Raw genomic sequence first — 22,062 nt, forward strand, 5'->3', positions numbered from 1 at the left:
TTGCTACTTTTTTATGAAACTAAATATGCTACACATATGTTTGTCCTAGCCTTATTAGTTCCTGAAATACAGGGCGAATTTATGATGCGCAGTAGTGAACAGATGTTGAATACAAATATGGTTGCTCAGTAGTGAACGCAACGTCTACCGGCAGTCAGACAGTCCGCATTCTGTTCAGGCGAGCATATCAAAAGATATATGATAACGTTGACGTTAATCTTGTTTAATAGTTATTAAGAGTATATTTTAATTACTTTTCAGCAAGTGGAGATTGTGAATCAACCCCCTGTAATGAGTATAGATTTCACGTCAGAGAAAACTCTAGAAATGACCGTCACAAAGACCTGCTTAGAAGTACTTAACAATCTGGGCAAAGCTTTTGCTTCAGCCATGAAATCCGAGGAAAAAATATCTTCTAGCGATGTTCTAGCACCGTACAGGTATAATAAGCATTATTTTACTTTTAAGTTACTTTAATACTCATCTAATTTCTGACCAATGAGATTATACATGACAGTGACAGTTCCAAAAAATCCTATATGGGTATTTCGCCACTGCACTGCAAGAAAATCTACAAAATAAAATAGTAAATAAAAACCCAAACGGAAACTACTTGTCAGAAGTTATGTTTACAGTTATACAAATTTGTCTAACAAAGAAAAAAAATGCTTAACGTTTCGGAAAGTTTATCTCTTTCCGTCGTCGGAAGCAAAAAAAATACAAAGAATAAAGAAAAAAACTATTTAAAATATTTAAGTTCAACTATTCGAGAACACTTTAGTTTTTTTTTTTTAAAACAGATACGTCTACAAGAAACCGTTGACGTTCTGTTAAAATGACATTTTGAATGACATTATATCAAGTTAAACTTCAAAATTAACATTTACTACCTGATAACAATTACTTAATAAGGTCAAACCAAAAAGCCCCAAACTTTCTGTATGATTATTTTTAAATTTTACGTATGTTGTGTTTATTTATGTTATGTTCTTTAAAATCAAAAAAGCGATTGCCATACATTACTAACATCTACAGATGCATTAGCAATACATTTATTTTTATTAGATTGTATTAAAAATGCCTCTTTTATTTTTCTTTTAGAGGCTATCGCTTCTTTCATTATAATTTTGGCGTTATTAAAATTTATTTTGTGCCCTGTGTCACATGAGTGCTGACAAATCTTAGATTTGTGAAAATCTCCCTTTCTTAAATAATCTTTATGTTCTTTAATTCTAACATTTACGGGTCTAGATGTTTCACCAATGTAAAATTTATCGCATTCACATGGTATATGGTATATTACATTTTCTGTTTGTTGTTCTGTTTTCATTGGTTTAGTATGTGATAGAATGGATCTAGTGTGTTGTACCAGTTGATTAACTGTTTATTTTGTCAAATTTTGGATGTCGAAGTAGTCTCTTTTTGGACAAGCTTAATATAATAATATAGATTATTCTACAGGGTGTTTCTCAAAATAATCGTAAAACACCGTGTGTTATACGTGTTATTTGTTTCTAGAGTTCTCAATGAGATTGGAGAAGATATAACTTTACTGCTACATGAAAGTTCCTTTAATGTAGCTGCAGGAGGATCATTAGAAGATATCAACAGATCTGCCGCAGTTCCGTTGGTGTTAAAAGATGCACCAACAGACGAAATTCAGCTCGGTATTGATTTTTCTTAATAATAATAAACACTTATTTTTTTAATAAAAATCTTTTTAGACAAAGAGCTGAATAGAAGCGCCCAAGAAAAAGAATATTTCTTGCAAGTTAAAGTGAACAAGACTGACTGTGAATTGACTTTGCCAGTGATGAGGGCGGATAAACGATTTTTCTCTTTAAATTATACCAAGGATAATAATAATTGGGGTGTTATTTCTGATGTTAAAGTAGATGCAGGTGTTACTTTAGTGACAATACGAAGCATTCTACAGGTATGATATAGTTTTTTTTTAAATATAAGGCCAAGACAAAGAATGTTGTCACGTTGTCAATCACTAAATGTCTATATAATATGGTAGTGATACACTAATTTTAATGTATTTTATTCTCTATAGCAAGAAACAGATACGGTAATCGCAAAACATTTTCCGATGCACGTCATCAATCATATCGAAATTGATTCTACAGCCTATAAACCTGACTAAATGAAGTTTCGATAAAAATGTTTAAATTTGTTATATAATTTACAATACCTAGCAGCTCTTCATTTTACTTTATAGAAAAAATTATTTTAACAAATATTTTATTTAGATTAAAGCTGCAAAAATTAGTTTAAAGCTTTGAATAAGAAGACTAAGGAAGGAGCATATCAAAAATCTTAGGTCCACCGCGATGGGCCTCAAATATGGCCGACTTAAATTCCGGTTTATCAGTGCCGTTCTAATTTTATTTAAAAAATGTAAAACTATGATGTAGGGTAGACGTGGGGTAGACTCAATAATATGTTGTTTTATTTGACGTTGTGAATAAATGTTGGTAGTTATTAAAATTGTTACAAAAATATATAATTCTAATAAAAATAGATAAGTTATAATAATTATTTATTAACACAAACATCCGATACGCTACTGAAGCATGTAAATCTGGTAAATCAAATTGACGTATCTAAATTCTTTGACATCTAATCTTTGACAAGTAGTAAATAAAAGCAAAAATGCAAGAAAACATATATAATTAGTTAATTTAAGTGAATTTCATAAATGATCGGTTTACTACACGTATGTATATTATATAGTCACTTACTAGCGAAAAGTTGTTCCATTATTTCACTCGATTTTTGCCGAGATCTACCGCAACGCAACACAACCAACTATTTTAGAGTCTTTTTCCATAAATCACGATAGTGTCACTGTTAATTTAAGTTCTGCCACAATTTCCATCTAGATTTACTACCTTTATACAACTATCAGTAGTAGCATAAATAAATAACATAAAATAAGCTCCGTAAAGACTGACAAATCCATAAAATTTCAAATCAAATTCAAATGTGTCAAATGAATCGTTAAACAGAACTGTCAAGGATCCCCACCCTAGAGTGCTTTTTCCGCCCACCATGCATGAATACATGGATAGCTTTATGCTCCTTCCTTAGTCTTCTTATTCAAAGGTTTAAAGCGATTTTTATTATCGCCATGTTGGTCACATTGCACCGGGATCAGCAACGTTGTCATTTATTATTATTTGACAATTATTATCATAATGTCAGTCATTATTTTGTATAATATCGTGTTGTGAGCCTATCTTTGAAAGTTATTCTCGTTTTTTTGCGGATTTTCGTAGCAATTGTACTCTTAAGCACAAATAGTTCTTTTAAGAACTAAGTTTTCGAGTTTTTGTATTGCCTTTCTTGAAATTGTGTGTTGAAAATATGTCGAAGCATTTAAAAAGTCGAGGCAAAGAGCTTGTAGCTTTCCTGATAAACTATTTTGAACGAGAAACGTAAAAATCGTTAAAAATGATATAATAAATCTATTGTTTCCCAATTTTACATTAAGATTCATCTCATAAATCCATCACAATCTGGCAGCGCTGTCGCCATCGCTTGTCACTCAAAGTTGATCACGTGCATCGAAAATTGTTTTGCTATTACTTTAGGTCTTTATCTAGGATCGATAAAAACCTAATATATTTTAGGTATACAATCATTTTTCTGTGCCAGTTGACGTCTATTATATGACAGAAAAGGGTAACGAACTAGAACTAGTAGGTTCAGTGGAACCGAACAGCGTTCTAGATCTTCCACTTAAAGCCGTTTACACGCCCACAAACGAACTGTTCTTCAGCGTGTCGGGATACTCGGTTACCACTGCTCCATACATATGGAAAGATCTCCAAACCAACTTGAACATCGTCAAGATACTGCATTGTCCCATTTTAAAAGACATGGAATATACCGGGAAGTATCCTTTTATCCTTAAGGCTATCGGTGAAATGGAACAGGTGATGTAGAATATAGAAATATCGCTGTGTTAACTATAATCCGCTCTTTCTTTTAGGTGTATTACGCAAATACAATGCGGCATACCATGGCAAGCACTTGTTTCAATATCCATTTGAGACCAGCGGCAATACTGAAGAATTTCTTGCCGTTGCCGATTATTGTTTGTATTGACGAGTTGGCTGACGAACTGGAGGTTAATTTGGTGGTATTTGTCGATTAATAGGTCTATGAATGTTTTATTTCTAGGTTAAAGCTGGAGATACTCTTCAATTGCCTAATGTAGATCCAGGAAAAAGCGTTATAGTAATAAGGGTAAGTTATTTTCAACAATTCCTATATCATTTATAATTATTACCACTTAATATCTACCTATAGATCATACCAAATAAAATTTTAGTCACGTGATTAAGCTTGACCGGTACAGCGTTGCCTACTTTTACATATTTTCTTTTAATCAAAACATTTTAGGAAACACAAATAAATTAATTATAAATACATATATATATATATATATATATATATATATATATATATATATATATATATATATATATATATATATATATATATATATATATATATATATAATATAAACAGTTATTTACGTAAACAAAACTCACCTCTTTAACAGTTATGTTATATGTATTTTCGTTATGCTCATATGCGTACATCATATGGCAATTCAATCCATCACTGTCAGCGCACTGTTATTTTCATAACTGTTATTTTTGGAACACCTATTGCACTTAGCTTGGTTAAATTTTTGTGGTGCCAATGTGCCGCTGTTATTTTCAAAACTGTTATTTTTGGAAGTAACATCGGCTACGAACTGCTATTCATAAATAACAGTTTTAAACTGTTATTTGGAGTGGTCAGAATTAAAATGGATCAAGTCAAATTTCCTACTATTTTAAGATAATAGTCGTTATACGTTTTAAAATATTGTTTTTTTCCAGTAGAGAAATGAGAATCAAGTCATACTTCAGGCATTAAGCAGCTATAGTCTGTTTCTGTTTGGTTTCTGAATATTCTGTTGAACCAATTTATATCTAAAATTTTAAATATTTTCAGAGATAAAATGGTTCAAGTCCAAAAAAATATAAACAAACATTCTTAAAAATGACCACAGTTGTATTTTGAGTTACTTTAGTTTGCAATTATACAATTTAAAATATAATATAGCATTGTGTCAAGTTTTCTTCTCCAGCTTCTTTTATTTTAATTAATTAACATTAAAAAGCTTCTTATTTTCTTATTGATCCAATTCTGAACCCCCCATTTTAACAGTTAAATTATAACCCGTTCTACTGTGATTTTTGATTTGGTTATATGCCTACTGTATCAAATATTTTCTTTTAAAATGTTTTAGTTGCCTGAATATCTGGAAAAAGAGTGGTCTTGTCGCAAGGAAACCGAAACCAACCCACAAGAGTTCAACGTATGGACTTTCGACAGTTACGACAGCCCAACGAAAATGTCTCTGGACCTCGGTATGCACACCATCAACAAAAACGGCTCCTTAATATATTCGTTGTACTGTCCGTTCTGGATGTTAAACAAAACTGGACTGATGCTCGGATACAGGGTGAGCAAATTATTTCTGATTCCTAATTGAGTCTTTTTTTTTCAAAAAAAGGCCGATTTTACTTTTAAATGTTTACGAAATATTTTAGAAATCAAAGAAAACTGAGAGGAACGATGCATTTGGAAGTCCCGTCAAGGTATCTTTTACCGACCATCTGAGCTACTGGGGGCGAATTTTTGTATTTTTTTTGTGCTCTATATTTTGTTTGTCCTGACCCCACTGCATGCCATGTATTTTCTTCACACTTCTTTTACCGTGAATAATAATCTTTTAGCTGGGGGTTCAGCATCTGTAAAGTAATAAAATATATACAGATGTCATTTTTTTTAATAATTTTGAGGTTGTATAATTAATAAGTGCATTTCGTGAAAATATCAAGGTTCTGTCTTTGCTGAGAAGTCAGATACAGAGATAACCACACTACTTGCAACTAAAATGGCCCGCTCTATACAATATCATGAAAAAGTTTTATGATCAAAATTTCTTTATATCATGACAGGAAAACAATAATTCTTTTTTGAATATATCAGTGACATTTGTATATACTTTGTTACTCGGGGGCATAGATAAATGAAACAAATTTAGATTGGAAAGTACCCATAAGGACAACAAAAATTGTCTTTAGCGCTGTTCTTGCAGCGGATGCGATACAAACCTTTTGATGATTTCGGAGAGGTTTGGCTTTTTTCGGAATTATGTCGCCTAATATTGTTTATTCAAATTTATTATTACATTTTTTATATTCTTAAATAATATTCAGCGTCTTTTATACAGGGTGAGTCTGGTAGATATCTGACTCCGTTGGCTAGATCTTGACACGCCCTCTCGGTATCCCCTGAGCGAGTATATAAACGCTCAAATTGTACTTTTTAGATTAGTTTTAATCATCTGCTGATGATGCTAACATGGTTAGCGGAACGCACGTCCAGTGTAATGTTAAAAAATCATAACTCCAAAATTACAGTAGCTAGCGAAACGCGGTTTTCATTTTAAGATTGGGAATAATATTGGCAACAAAATTTGTAATAACATCAAAATCTGTCAAAGTCGCAGTTTTTGGGATAAAAAAAATTGGAAAAATTCCTTTACTTTGAAACTAAAAGAACTGCCTACCAACATTTATTAACATATTTTAGTATGGGCGGCTATACGTGCCTCCCGGCGCCAATTTTTTTAACTAAAAACTAAAAAAAATTCCAAAAAAATTTTCAGAAAATTTCAAATTTTAAAAATTGGTTTTTCGCAAAAAAACTCCTAGAGATTATTTCTGGGGTCGAAATATATTACCCCTAAAAATATTTGCACTTATTTAAAATTCACTCTGTATAAGGGAACAATATTTTATATAAGAACATGTATCAAATATTAAAAAAAAAACATAAAAACAGCAGTGTGAAGAAAAACAGATAATACGTTTATTAAGGAAACTATGTTTTTGTTTCATGGGATTTTTGGATCACTTTTTGGAAACAGATGCTTACGTAAATAAAATTTAAATTAAAACTCACAAGATCAATAACTTTAAAAAATATCGCTTTAACATTTTTCAGTATTTTTCCAACAATCTTTGACGATTTTTAATTATTGAGTCCTATTTTGACAAAGGAGAACGCTAGCTGTTTTAGTTTACGGTTGTCTTTAGCAACCGCTAACAGCGCCCTACAACGGACGAGATCTAAAACTTATATTAAGTTTTGGCGGAAAGCCGAGTGTCCCAATCTAAATCTATTTCCTTTATCTATGTTTGGACGCTAGCGAATATTTTTGTTACAAAGCTGGCGCAGTAGGTTATTGATTCTATCAACTATACGTTATTCAGCAAAGAAAGCTGTAAAAATATTTATTTTTTATATTTATTCTAGAGCTCTGACGAGAATCTCAACGTTTTACACCATCCTGCCGACTTCAAGGGGCCCATTCTGTTCTCTTTCAACGCCCGAAACTTTTTCGGTAAGAAAAAATCGTCGATCCGTGTGGAGTCCGGTGATTGGTCAGATAAATTCTCTTTGGACGTTGCCGGATCGTCTGGTGTGGTACACTGCAAGTCAAACGATAAAATATACCAGGTAGGTTTAGTGATGAGAATATCAGACTCTGATCACAGTAAATTTACTTAACTTGACAATTATGAATTGAAGCTCGATTCATACTAGTTGCACTGCTTTCTACTTAAATTTAATATTGAATAAAATGACTAAGGAAAGGCTATATCAACTACCTGGACCAGAACCGTTCTGTTTCCCAAGTTGGAATCGAACCTTAATCTGGAATGAGAATCCTCCAACGGTCTAAGACACTCGAAGAAATTTCTGTTTTATAATTAACTCCTTAAAAATAACTTTAAATTTATATTTGTACACATATATACAAGTCAGATAGTGATCGAATAGTTTGTAGATTGTTATATATTCTAGCAATACAGCTTTATTTTTTAGATCGGTGTCCATAATCAACTGACTTACAATAACTTTACCAAACAAGTCACATTTACTCCGTATTATGTAATTATCAACGAAGCACCGTTTGCTATAGAATGCCAAGAAAGTAATAGACCAGCAGATAGTTGGGTTAAAGTTGAGCCAAAATCGTGTTCAGGTGAGTCCTTTTGTGATTGAATCGAGTGATCTTTTTATTATAGTCTGTCCAAGGACAAAATCCTTGACCAAAAAACAATAATTTGAAAAAAAAAATGGTTAAAAACAACAAGAGACGACGCATGACGGTTTTATATACAAACTTGTCCATAGTTAACTTAAAAAAATATTAGTATACTGCTTTTTTCTGTCATCGTCTGTCGAAAAATAACCTGTGTTGAGTGATAAAACAGAGTATGGTAATTAAGGATTGTTGAATTTTAGCTCTGTGGCCTAAAAGCGACGTAGAAGATAAATTATTGAAATTAAGAATAGTGGGTACAAAGGAAACCAGTGCTCCCTTCTTGTACACTGAAAGCCATACTACATTATTAAAGTTGAATAACAAGGTAATTGTATATTAATGAGCTGTTAGTGAATTTATAATGCTGTATTTATTTTGTTTGCAGCACGGGGGCGTAAACGTTGACATACAACTTAACGAAGGGGCGGTATATATAAACTTTGCCCCGTACACAGCTGGCTCTGCACCGGCATTGATTATAAATCACTGTGGTTCGGACATGAACTTCTGGGAAAAGCAATCAGTTCAAATTAGGTAAAATTATTTGTGTTTTCCTCTCATCCCTAATCAAAAAAGGAGAATTTAGTGTCTAACATATTGGTTATACATACTTATATGTTATAGTCTATAAAATGAATAACTTTGAATTTTGACCGTTATTTTTTACCAACATGACAAATATAAAATCCCTCTATCAAAAAAGTTACTGATATTCTTTAAATTGATTTATTTACTAACATTCGTAGGTAACTCTTTTACTTTCGTGAAATAGAAAAGGAAAATAATAAAACAAGTGACAGTTCTTCCTCTTGTTGCAAAAATCAACACGAAATGTCATAATTGACAAAAGTAAAATGTCATCAGCTTTTGACATTTCTAAATATTAGACCAATGCCGTCTCTAATAGAACAGCCACGGAGCGAGATTTATGACGTCACGCTAGTTAGATACTACGGACTAATAAATATGTTGTAGAATACACGGAAAACATAATTATTCCTCGTATTTTTGGTTTGTATTTTAAAAGTGATATAGTTTACATGAAATATACATAATACACAGTTAATAAATACAATATAATATATACCTATTTATTGTAATAAATACTTTGGCAAATAAACTATGAACCATACAAATGCAGCAAATGTTTTACAATATACAAATAATGAATAGGTAGTACATAAGATAATGGGTAAAATGTAAAGTATATTTTAAATTTTGGGGTTTGAAAATTGATCTAATTTAACAAAAAACATTCAATATCTACTAATAGTGATGTATTATTATTTGCATTCACAAAATTTATTTATATAGTATAATGTTTACTGCAATTAATAAACTAATATAAACTTGTCAAAAGATGACCACATATTTTTTTAAATTATTATTCTTAACACAAAAACTATCTACATTGACTATGGAGTACGATTTCAGCCATATTGTAAAATATTTGCTGCATTTGTATTGTTCATAGCCAAAGTATTTATTACTATAAATAGGTATATATATATATTGCATTTGTTAACTGTATATTATGTATATTTCATGTAAACTATATCAAGGAATAATTATGTTTTCCATGTATTCTACAACATATTTATTAATCCGTAGTATTTAACTAGCGTGACGTCATAAATCTCGCTCTGAGGCTGTTCTATTAGAGACGGCATTGCGTCAGCATTGCCGCAAGTTGCTAACCTAATAAAATTAGCACTAGAAAAGCCCGCGGGAACTGTCAAATTCAAAGTTATTCGTTTTACAGACTATAATATAAGTATAAAAATAAACAATATTGAGCCATGTTGAAAATTTAAAAAAATCAGATTATTCTAAAGACATCTATCTAAAGGGGAGATACACAAAACTCCATTTATTTACTAACATTCGTACTTTTTTAACACTTTTACGTAGGTTAAAAAGAGATGGTTGCATAAATATGAACAGTTTTGTGTGCGTTTCTGTCTTTTCGGTTTACCAGTGGCGTGCTATTTTTTTTATCAATAACGTTAAAAAGTAATTAATTGTAATTTTTGATTTGTGCGTTTTTTGATTGTTTTTGGGATGCATCTGAAAAGTGGCTCACCCTTATAACTTTTTTATTTTTTCAGATAAAAAAAACGAGATTTGGTATGTTAGTATATGACATAAATTAGGATTGATTGTATTCAATTGTTTTTGGTCACTTCCTGTTTTACCGGAAATGATTACAACTTTTGATTTTTAAATAGCATCCTCGGTATATTTTTACTTTATTCGATAGAAAATGACACTCTGAGTAGAATGACATATTTCAACTTTTGTCATTTTCGCTTAAAAAAATATCGTATTTTAAATTTTAATCTAGAGTGCTATGGATGTGTTAAAAACACTACTTTTAATAAAGGAGCCTTGGAAGAATAGATGTGATCGTCTAATGTTTTTCGTGTCTTATCCTGGCTGGTTAAAAAATGCCCAAGACGTATTTTTAATTATATCTCAATATTTTCAAATGGAACGAGAGTACGAATAATTTGGTACTACACAGTTGGTATTTCGAGTCAAATTGTCGTTATGAACCGCATGTTACAATTTAAAATAAACCATATGCGAAAATGTCAAAAGTTGACATATGATATGTGATTCTATTCAAAGTGTCATTTTCTATCGAATAAAGTACAAAATATACCGAGGGTGCCATTTAAAAATCAAAATTTGTAGATATTTGATTTAAAAAAAAATTGAATACGTCAATCAATCCTAATTTATGTCACATACTAACATACCAAATCTCGTTTTTTATCTGAAAAAATAAAAAAGTTATAGGTCTGAGCCACTTTTGAGACGCACCCGGTATATAATTTAATGTAATTTAATAATTATTTCTCTGTTATAGTACATTATAAATAGTACATCAGAATTCGAGATAATTAAGTCTTATAGGTATAATTTTATTTTCAGTAATGCTTTTTTGTAATAACCTTTGTTGTGTAGTAAGCTTTTGTAATAATTTAAATTAGATACACTACTGTGTTAAATCTGAAAAAATACGTAACGTCATTTACCGCCGAAATATCAATTTTTGGACTAGAATAGTTCACCTTTTTGCAAACTAAGCTCTGAAGAACCATCTTCGATTTTTAAAAGTACTTTAAACAGTTATTTTTAGATATAAATCAGATAGTTCAGATACAAATCTGAATCTGAGGTTAATGAAAATATTTTCACATCTGAAGATAACAAATTTATTTTGGTTTTGTAAATCTGTTATATTAATATATTCTAATCAATTCTATTTAGAACCCTGAAACCCAAAACGTCTTTGTTGTATACATGGGAGAATCCTTCAGGATCCAGGACGATTTTATGGGAAAAAGCTCATAAAATCGAAATCGAAAACGATCTAAGAAAAGATGGCTGCGGAAGCTTTCAAATTAGCGAATCTCACCAAGTTTATTGGTAAGTAATCTTTTTCCCTCTATAGACATATAAGGGCGGAGCTAAGCAACCTTGCCAAACAACGCGATATATACATTTCATACAATTTTACGGTGTTTTATCTTCTAATTTCTATGAGCAAAAAAGGCTCTGGTATTTATTTGAATGTAGCGTGAACAGTTGAAGAGGTTTTTCTATAATTTGATAACAGTAAGTCATATAAATGTACGACTTTTGTTGTTTGGAAATGTTTTTGAAAAACTCCGCTCACTGACATGATGTCAGACTTGCGCAGTCTATTATGCCAATATTTACTGCTTTATAGGACTTCATTTTTGGATGGAATGCAAAGAATCCTACTTTTCACCGATAATAGCAGTCTAGCCCAAAGCGCCACCAATATCTTGGAAATTATCCAGCAAGAAATAACGCTCACTTTACACGGTGTAGGTTTGTCTTTAGTTAACAACGAAACTAGACAGGAAATTATGTATATCGGAATTGCCAGTAGCGGGGTAATATGGGAAACCTGCAAACCCAATAAAAAGAGATATAAACCTTTAGGTAGGTATTTTTCCCAAAAACTTAAAGTTTATAGTCAATTTTCGTTTGTTCTACGTTGAGACAGTTCAGAGTACTACTTAGTATTGTATAATCGAAAAAAAAAACGGCGTCTAGTTGGCTTGGAATTGACGATAGATGGCATTCACCACATAATTTTACATATAAAATGACAGCGATCTTCATTTCATAGCCATCGCTGACGCCATTTTTTTTTTCGATCATGTTGTATTATTTACACAGGATGATGCTGCCTCCCTTTAGCATTAGTGAATGGTAGATAGCATTTATCTTCTTTTTTTAAGTGTTTCAGATGTGTATATTTAAAAGATAATTTTTGTAGGCATTGCAGAATCCACTCACATAGAAAACGCATATCAGCATTACTTAATACAACAGTTAGACTCAGATTCTAGTATTTCAGGAACAGTGTTGATAGATAACAAGATCGAGGTCGATTTTGAGTCTAAACAAATGTTTAAACCCCGTAGACGAACTCTCAGGTATGAACATTATTTAAAACAACTAAGGAAGGAGTATGACCTTACATATCTATTATATGTTCCCTTTTCTTGAGTTTTAACGAGTTATAACTTATCATACAGTCTCAGGGCTTTGACATAAGTCAGAGGTGTTCTTTGAGGAGGCAGTGTCCTGTTAAAAACCTCGTGACAATCCGAAGATTGTTCTTATTTAAATCAAGGAAAATCTTTGACTTTTATTGGTCCTAAGTCCTGTGTAATTTCTTAAGTGTACTACTACTGTGACTGTCTTAGACCGTTGGAGGATTCCTATTCCATGTTACGGATGGAGTCTTCCAAGTTCATGAGTTCTGCTTTAAGTTGCTTTCCACTTAGGAAGCAGAACAGTTCTGGTCTATTTAATAGAGTGTTCGTTCCTTTTCTAGCTAGATCGTTTGCTTTTTCATTACCTTCTATCCCTTAGTAAGTTGGCATCTAGAGTAGGACTTTATTTTCTTTGTCTATTTTGTTCAGCTTCCCTAGGCATTCTTGGCCAACTTCGAATTGATGATTACTAAGTTAAAAAAATGTTTATAATAATTAAAATTGATTGAAATAAATAGCATTTGAGGGACTCCTTCCTTAGTCTTTTTTAATAAATTCCTATAACTATAGTTGCAATAATTTCTTCTTAAATTTAGCTACTTATTGATTTTTTTCAATCTCATAGACGTACCTTCCAAACTGGAGTATGGCTACAAATGAAAACTAGTCCAAGTCAAACGCAATTACATGCTAAAATCAATAGACTACAAATTGATAATCAAATGTATGATTGCATATTTCCTGTAGTATTGGCACCAGTGCCGCCACCTAAAAGTGTAGCTGCTGACAGTGGTATGTACTTTTATATTTTTTAAGACTAATTTAATTTTAATTTTCTATATTTTTCTAGGTATTAAACCTTTCCTTGAACTAAGTATTGTTCAGATGATACTGAAAAACAGTCAGATTAAACAATTTAAGTATTTCAAAGTGTTAATTCAAGAGTTCCATATCAAAGTCGATTTGGGTTTTGTCAATGCTATTGTGGCATTGTTAGGAGAACAAGCCGCGAAGTCTGACGAGGAAGATGTAAGTTTAGGAGTTTTTTATTATATAGTTTCGCCGATCTAAATAATATTTTTTTTTTCAAACGTCACAAAAATATTAATTTTTGCGACTTGATTGACAATATAAAAAAGTCATTTTAATGCCTAGGCATAAAAGTAAAGCCTTTGAGTAAAGCACTTTTACGCATAAGCGTAAAAGTAAGAAAATATGTTATTAAATCTGTCTGATTAAACTGACATAAAGTGTCAAATTCAACGAGCGTAACCATAGTTTCTCGATATATAATTATTTACAGGGTATAACTATTAAATATTTTTATATTATTTGAAACGTTTGAATTTGTTTAAAAACTTATTTGTGGCGTTTGAAAAAAAAATAGCATGTTCTTTTCGAAGTAAAAATGACTTTTTGTGTCTCGGCTGTATGTCGGCTGCAGCCAAACCTACAGCACAGTTTAAAGAATATATACACATACAGTTGGCTCACTCTAAGGAATTCTATTGTTATTTTGACTTCAAAGGCGGCCCGTGACCCTTCGAGGTGACAAAAAATTTGTACGTTTACCGGGTGCAGCGGAAGTGCTATTTTATCAGTCAGAACGCTGGCCGTATACGAGGGATCAACTAAAAATACTAAGGAATTTTAATATAGCAAGTAGAAAAATAAAAATACAGTACTAGTTTTATTGATTAACAGTTTTAGGCGTCTTTAATAATTGATTAATATTTATTTACTTTCTTCTTATTGTTATTTAATAACATATCTCATTGTTTACAAATATAAATACGATATGAGTATGATACTCGATAAATACGATTAAAAAGTATCCGTATTATTAGCAAAATTAACACATACATCGCAAGAGTGACGTGTTATACATTTTTTTAAGAAATACCCTGTTACGTAGACTAAGGCATTTCCTTCAGGACGAAGTGAAGACCCTAAGCGGTGTGTATGTAGGAACAGCACAAACGTTATTACAGGATAACTACCTTCTTTAACACAATTCGAACAAAACAACTAAAACACTATTTTTGGTTCACCCTATGCGTCGGACCGAAAACAAAACTAAAATAAACTTGGAACGCTGTGTACACGTCGAGCAACGGATGTAGACTGACCCAAGTCTACAAGACAGGCGGGGAGCGGCGGGAGGAATTTTGATACGGGCGAAGAGTGAGCCAACTGACATATTTATATTCTTTAAACTGTGCCTACAGCCTCGTCATGGAAAGTGTCATTTTTACTTCTAATAAAACGATTTACTATTTTGGCATGTAATAAAAAGCTTATTTTGGCATATTATGACAATATCTAACGAAAAACACTAAAGCAGTGGATAACTTTTAGAGGGAGCTGTTTGAAACTGACATGAAACTAGTGGACCAGGCCTTATATTCTCACGCATCCAGTCAAGTCTTGCAAGGTCAGAAGAGTTTCTACGACTTGCTCCACTTCTCTCCTTTAAAGATACACGTGTCGTTCTCATTGGCTGAGGGTAGTTCCGGTGGCCAAAACGCCTCAACACCGAATTTCCTCAACGTCTTGCTGCAAGGCGTCGGTGTTACCCTCACAGATCTACAAGACGTTGTTTTCAAGTACAATTTTTACGATACTTATACAGGGTGTACCGAAAAGTTCCCAACAAATCGGAGTTCTTGAGTTTTTAATTTTTTTATCCATTTGTTGTTGACTTTTTAGCGCGCCCTGTAATACCGATCATTTAAAATTATCATTTTCTTCTTTTAGATTGGCGTTTTTCGAACGCGACTATATATTTTTGACTCAAAGTCAGCTGACTGCTGAGGCAACAAATCATTATATTGGTCAGCTTATCAAGCAGCTGTATGTACTGGTTTTGGGTCTGGATGTTTTAGGAAATCCATACGGTTTGGTCGTTGGTCTCACTAAAGGTGTGGAAGATCTGTTTTACGAGCCGTTCCAAGGTGCCATACAAGGACCCAGCGAGTTTGCCGAAGGTCTTGCTCTAGGTATGAATTTTTTTGTTTTTATATACTAGTATACCCAAGTAGCATTTTTAGACACATTTTAGGTAATGTTTCTAATAATCGTGTCTGTTTCTTGACACAAAATGGAAACGGTATGCCACAAATAGGAAACATTTTCGAAACCTATATATTTTATATGGCTTTAGTGCATGTGTTTTCAATGTGGTGACACAACTTTTAGAGGAAATGTTTCGAAACATTTTCTGCAATTTGTGTCCAAAATGGTCCCGCCTTCAGCAGCCACTGTTTCTAAAGGTGAAGAAACAAAATATCAAACTAAAATAGTCTATGTCTTTGTGTGGTTTTCAAAATGAAAACAACCATCAACAATGTCAACCTCCGCCATAATTTTTTTGTTTTAAGATCTTTGTTTTTAACAAAAGAATCAAAACTTGTGGTCAAAATAATTAAAACATTTTTATTTACTTATTATAACAGAACTAAAACATAAAAACATGTATTCCATTGTGGAAAAAAAAAGAAAAAACGTTTGCTGGTAACATTTTTCTTCAGTCTCCTGTTGGGTATGAGTAGTGGCTGTTATTACATTTATTCCTAAAACAAATCATCTCTGTAATGCGTATAACAAATAATTAGAAAATCGCATAACAAACATATCTGTATTTGTACTCACCATACTCTTGTTTTTGTCCTTCTGGTTTTTAATTATAGTACTATAAAAATTTGAAGAATGCTTAAATGAAAAACTGCAGAACAAAATCAAAACAATAAAAAGTAAGATTATGTTCTCATATATGACAGAATATCAAATAAATTATGGAAACTTCTCAGGCACAAAACGTGTACGAAATCTGTAAATGTGAGCCACATCTGTTTCTTAAAAGTTTCGAAAAATTTGTGACACTAAGATCTTTATTGTTATAGCTTATGTAGCGAAACCATATTTTAGTAAAATGTTTCAAAACAAAAAGCGATTTATGTTACGCAACATATGTATAAAAAATGTGACGAAACTGTTTCACAGTGTTTCTCAGCAGAGATTTTGTTTCGATCTTGTGTCTAAAAATGCTACTTGGGTTATGATGAGATAACTCGAGCAACAAATTGCTCGAGTACCCGATTATTGAATTAATTTGTCATTCCGAAAAAGGCTGTTACCAAAAGTTATGTTAGGTGATTTTTACATCAGTGATTAAATCACAGTTTCTGATATATCGCTCATCTCGACCTAAAAATGACTGAAATTTGACATGATTTCAAGGTGTCAAGAGCCTATTGGGACACACTGTGGGCGGAGTTATGGGCGCGGCAACAAGAATAACAGGCGCCATGGGCAAAGGTATAGCAGCGTTGACGTTCGACGACGAATTTCAAAGAAAACGAAGAGAGCAGATCAACAAAAAGCCGGCAACAGCGCAGGAAGGTATCGCGCGAAGCGGTAAAGGATTGGTCATGGTAAAACTGTCTTAACTAATGGATTTTATTTTGAAACTACTATATCTCCTCGATTGTAGGGTGTGTTTGACGGTGTGACAGGGGTGTTCACAAAACCTGTCGCCGGTGCCAAAGAGCAGGGCGTCGAAGGGTTCTTCAAAGGTTTGGGAAAAGGTGCGGTCGGGCTTGTCGCTCGACCAGCTGCAGGAATTGTCGATTTTGCTAGCGGTTCTTTGGATGTCGTCAAAAGGTACTGTATAATCAAAATATTTTATGGTCAAGCACACTGGCCGTTCTAATACATAGGTTGCACTATGGGCTGGCAAAGGTTAGTCTTGGGTCGAGATTTCCGTATGTAAGAAGAGAGTACAATGCGTTTATAATGTACTGAACAAAGAGAGAACAGTAAAAACGTTGCCAAACGTGTGAAATAAACCGAGAAACTGTGCACATTGCTAAGAGACGTGGAAGGGGATAAACAGATTCGTCGCGGTCGACCCAATCAGTACCATATCAGTACTTAAAATTCTAGGGAAGAGAATGTACATCATGCTTTTAGCTTCACGCTTTAATTACGTCTCGTGATACTTTATTTATTTATTTATTAACGAGTCGTAATTTTCCCTATAGCCTGTAAATTTTTAAGTGCAAGTTAGAAACACTTGTACTTATGGTAAAAATAAGTGGGATTAAGTTGGTGTTCGACAGTGGTCGCGCTATTAGAACTCTGAATTCAAAAATCGATATCTCGAAATCCATTAGAAATAATTGATTGTAGTTTTTTTCAAAAACTGTCTTAATATTTCTGCTATATTTTCTTTGCAGACAGTATTTGAAAATCTTTATAAATAAAAAAGTTACACGATTGCTGAAAATTGCAATGCACTATAAGTAAATGGATGTTTTTTTTTAAATTTTGAATGAAAAAAGACAAGCCTATCGAATTTTTCTTATTTAAATGTCTTATAAAAGATTCGAACTTCAAAATAAAAAAAAAGTTTCAATATCTAAAGTAGTTCTTAAATTATCATGTGTTATGTGTTAAAAAGTTTTGAGTTTTTAAATTATCGCAATTACTGACGTTTTCTATAAAAGTCTTTTAAAAATAAGCGGTTTGCGATCGTTATTTTACTTTACTTGATAGAGAAAGGCGTACCGGAGAAATGTGGCAACGCCGCAACAGCACACCGTCGCATTTCTCTCACTCCGACTTAATAAGATCCTTATGCGATTTACTTCCACACATATAAATACCGACCCAAAAGTAAGAGTTGCCAGCATGGTATAACAAAAAATGTTGTTTTTCTCGAACTAATGATTTTGGCACGTATTTATTTCAAGTCTTCAATTAACCATACATTTAAAATTGAAATAATATTAACAATTAAATTTTAGGTATGCTGACGTAAGCGAGGACACGTTGAGGTTAAGACCGCCAAGGTTTATTCCGTCTGACGGCTTAGTGAGGTCGTACAACTCTTTTGAGGCCGAAGGCCACAAGTTACTCATGGAACTGAGTAAAGGAAAGTACGCCAAAACTGACATTTACGTCTTTCACGCTGTGGTCATCGAAAAGAAAGAAATACTGTTGCTGACAGATAAACGAATGGCTTATATCACACATAACGATTTGTTTGGCGGATGGCAGGTATGGCATTAAAAAAAATCGTTTTTTATTGAATATAAAGGGTAAGGATAAATTAACTGGTCTTTAAAAGTGTTTTTCGGCAAATTTCCGAGTGTTTCTTGATGACGAAATTTTGATTGTACTTTGTGATAAAAAAACTCCGTATCAGATACCTTTGAAATGGTGATCTATGACAATTAATGTCACTGATGGTTATTTCTTGTTTTCATTATCATCTTTGAATAAGAAGACTAAGGAAGGAGCATAATGCTATTCATGTATTCATGAATGGTGGGCGGAAAAAGGACTCTAGGGTGGGGATCCTTGACAGTTCTGTTTGACGATTCATTTGACACATTTGAATTTGATTTGAAATTTTGTGGATTTGTCAGTCTTTACGGAGCTGATTTTATGTTATTTATTATTTATTCTACTACTGATAGTTGTATAAAGGTAGTAAATCTAGATGGAAATTGTGGCAGAACTTAAATTCACAGTGACACTATCGCGATTTATCGAAAAAGACTCTAAAATAGTTGGCTGTGTAGCGTGCGGTAGATCTCGGTAAAAATCGAGTGAAATAATGGAACAACTTTTCGCTAGTAAGTGACTATATAATATACATACGTGTAGTAAACCGATCTCATTTATGATTTTATCTTAAATTAACTAATTATTTATTTTTTCTTGCATTTTTGCTTTTATTTACTACTTGTCAAAGATTAGATGTCAAAGAATTTAGATACGTCAATTTCAAGCGTCAATTTGACTTACCTGCTTCAGTAGCGTATCGGATGTTTGTGTTAATAAATAATTATTAAAACTTATCTATTTTTATTATAATAATATGTTTTTATAACAATTTTAAAAACTACCAACATTTATTCACAACGTAAAATAAAAAAAAAATATTGAGTCTACCCCACGTCTACCCTACATCATAGTTTTACATTTTTTAAATAAAATTAGAACAGCACTGATAAACAGGAATTTAAGTCGGCCATATTTGAGTCCCATCGCGGTGGACCTAAGATTTTTGATATGCTCCTTCCTTAGTCTTCTTATTCAAAGGTTATCATTAATATGTTTTGTAAGGTAACTTTACTTGACTTTATTCCCATGATTCTTGAATAATTTCCTTCAAAATAAAAAAAAAATAAACACGCTCGAGAATCTCCAGGTGATTTTTTTTTGCAATTTTGTGACTCTCGTTTTCTTATATAACGCTTAAAACGCCCCAGATTATCATTTAAATGCATACTTTTCTGAATGTAATTAACTGACCTTAGGGCTCAAGTTTTTTACTAGCTACGTCCCACTAGTCAACTCGCATACCCAACAATGTTGCCGTTTTTTGTCCTTTAATTTCATGATTTTCAATTGTCAGCTAAACTGGAGACGTTTATTTTTACGGTTTATTTCAAAGTTTGATTGTTATTTGGTTTATTTTCTTAGAACGTTCTTAATAGTAATCAGAAAACTAGATAAAGTAAGAATAAGTGAAATTAATACCAAGTTTTGTGCGTTTTAATATAGGTTGTTTATTCTGTTATAATCACAAATATTTACTAGAGATTTAAAATTTGTTTAAAAATTAAATTCAAATATTTATGAAAATATATGACACTTTCTTGCGGAAGATCTTCCGGAATTATTTTTTTTAAATCTGACTATTTTATCGTTAAAAAGTCGCGATTTATCTAAATGACGTCATAATGTCAGTGCTATTTACATAGATAAATGAAACAAGTTTAGATTGGAAAGTGCCCATAAGGACAATGTAAACACTATTTGGCGCTATTCTTGCAACGGTGGCGACCCAAAGCTTTTGAAAACTTCGGAGCGGTTCGGCTTTTTCCGGAATTATATCGCCAAATATTATTTATTCAAATTTATTATTATTTTCTTTTAATTTTATAAATAAAATACAGTGTGTTGCATACAAGAAACTTTATTTTATATAAGGACATGTATGAAATACCTACGAAACATTGGAAACCGGCGTTATGCCACGATCCACGATGGTTTTTGCAGTTCGCAGTTCACAGCACAGCTTTTAAAGTTTTTAATGCCACTTTTTCACAATTATCCCGGGTTGGAGTAAACAAAACTTAAATTAAACTCACAAGATAGCAATAATTACTTTGAAAATGGACGCTATAAACAATTTTCGGAATTTGTTCAATGAGAGCGGTTTTGATTTTGAAAGATTTTTTAGACACTCTAAACTTGTTTCATTTATCTATGGCTATTTATTATTTACAAAAAAAACAAAACTCACATCTATATTGCATAGTAACATAAACGCACCCTGATAATTTATTAATTCGCAACAATGAAAGCCGAACTGGTAGATCCTTTTAAATCAATTATTCTATAGAGATTGGACATGAAACAGTTCTGCTGTTGGATAAAATTTTGTATGGCACTCGCGAATTATAACATGTAAGTCACTTGAGAAAATTAGCCTTAACTTATTTTAATTTAACATTCCGTAACGAGAGGCGCTAGTTTCGTACAAATTGGCGGGAAATAGAGTCTCACTCATACTTATTCTAAGATATTTGTTAAATATAGATATTTTTTAGGTCGATTGGTCATATACCTGGCAAGAACTGAAACAACCAGCTAGAGTAGTACCCAAAGGCGTATCTATTTCTACCGCAGACACGAAAAGAAGAAACTGTTTGGTTCAAACGATACTATAAAAACTATACTTATATCAAATCCAGCAACAAAAGAAGAGCTTTGCGCCAAAATTGAAGGATTACGTAGTGCCTAGTAGATTTTTAAAAAGTCTTGAATACATATATACATATATACATTTGCTTTCCAGTGCCTGTGGATAATTTTATAGAAAAAAAGTTATATATTATCAAAAGAAAAAATATATAACAAAAATAAACATTACTTTAATAGCTATATTTTTAAATATAGAAAATATCACATTTAAATTTGTTTTTCAACGTAGGATTGTTCATATTTGAATTTTATAATATATATTATACTAAAACCAACTTATTGACTACTATTTATATAAAAATATTTGTTTTTTCTTCTACTAAGTTTATGTTGATTAAGTATGTTCACTAGTCATTCTACTTGTACTGAGAATTTTATATACTACCGACTTATTTTTCTACAATTTGTTTATGCACAGTTGTATTTGGTACTTATAGGAAATATATTGTTTTCATATTTTTTGTCGTTTGTTTTACTATAATTTTACAGTTAAGAGAAAAAGTGGACCACCTTGAAGTGAAAAATATTACATGTATATGTGGTTGCCTGAAC

At 32.1% G+C, this 22,062-nt stretch overlaps 1 protein-coding gene across 1 annotated transcript in view; it reads left to right on the forward strand.

Moving 5' to 3' along the window:
- Nucleotides 1–21,639, forward strand: part of LOC115882890 (vacuolar protein sorting-associated protein 13-like) — a 50,381-nt gene extending 28,742 nt beyond the window's left edge. The window contains 24 exon segments of the mRNA XM_030901151.1: nucleotides 262–440; nucleotides 1,519–1,667; nucleotides 1,725–1,936; nucleotides 3,639–3,944; nucleotides 4,001–4,138; nucleotides 4,192–4,257; nucleotides 5,315–5,530; nucleotides 5,619–5,666; nucleotides 7,393–7,596; nucleotides 7,966–8,125; nucleotides 8,389–8,513; nucleotides 8,574–8,722; nucleotides 11,465–11,623; nucleotides 11,928–12,166; nucleotides 12,507–12,666; nucleotides 13,355–13,521; nucleotides 13,580–13,758; nucleotides 15,088–15,335; nucleotides 15,487–15,728; nucleotides 16,969–17,162; nucleotides 17,222–17,391; nucleotides 18,537–18,789; nucleotides 21,357–21,435; nucleotides 21,438–21,639. Coding sequence (XP_030757011.1) covers nucleotides 262–440; nucleotides 1,519–1,667; nucleotides 1,725–1,936; nucleotides 3,639–3,944; nucleotides 4,001–4,138; nucleotides 4,192–4,257; nucleotides 5,315–5,530; nucleotides 5,619–5,666; nucleotides 7,393–7,596; nucleotides 7,966–8,125; nucleotides 8,389–8,513; nucleotides 8,574–8,722; nucleotides 11,465–11,623; nucleotides 11,928–12,166; nucleotides 12,507–12,666; nucleotides 13,355–13,521; nucleotides 13,580–13,758; nucleotides 15,088–15,335; nucleotides 15,487–15,728; nucleotides 16,969–17,162; nucleotides 17,222–17,391; nucleotides 18,537–18,789; nucleotides 21,357–21,435; nucleotides 21,438–21,550 — 4,155 coding nt within the window. The 3' untranslated portion in view covers nucleotides 21,551–21,639.
- Nucleotides 21,640–22,062: the final 423 nt, after the last annotated feature.

Source organism: Sitophilus oryzae, unplaced genomic scaffold (genome assembly GCF_002938485.1).
Source record: "Sitophilus oryzae breed Bouriz unplaced genomic scaffold, Soryzae_2.0 scaffold_179_pilon_pilon, whole genome shotgun sequence".
NCBI lineage: Eukaryota > Metazoa > Arthropoda > Insecta > Coleoptera > Curculionidae > Sitophilus > Sitophilus oryzae.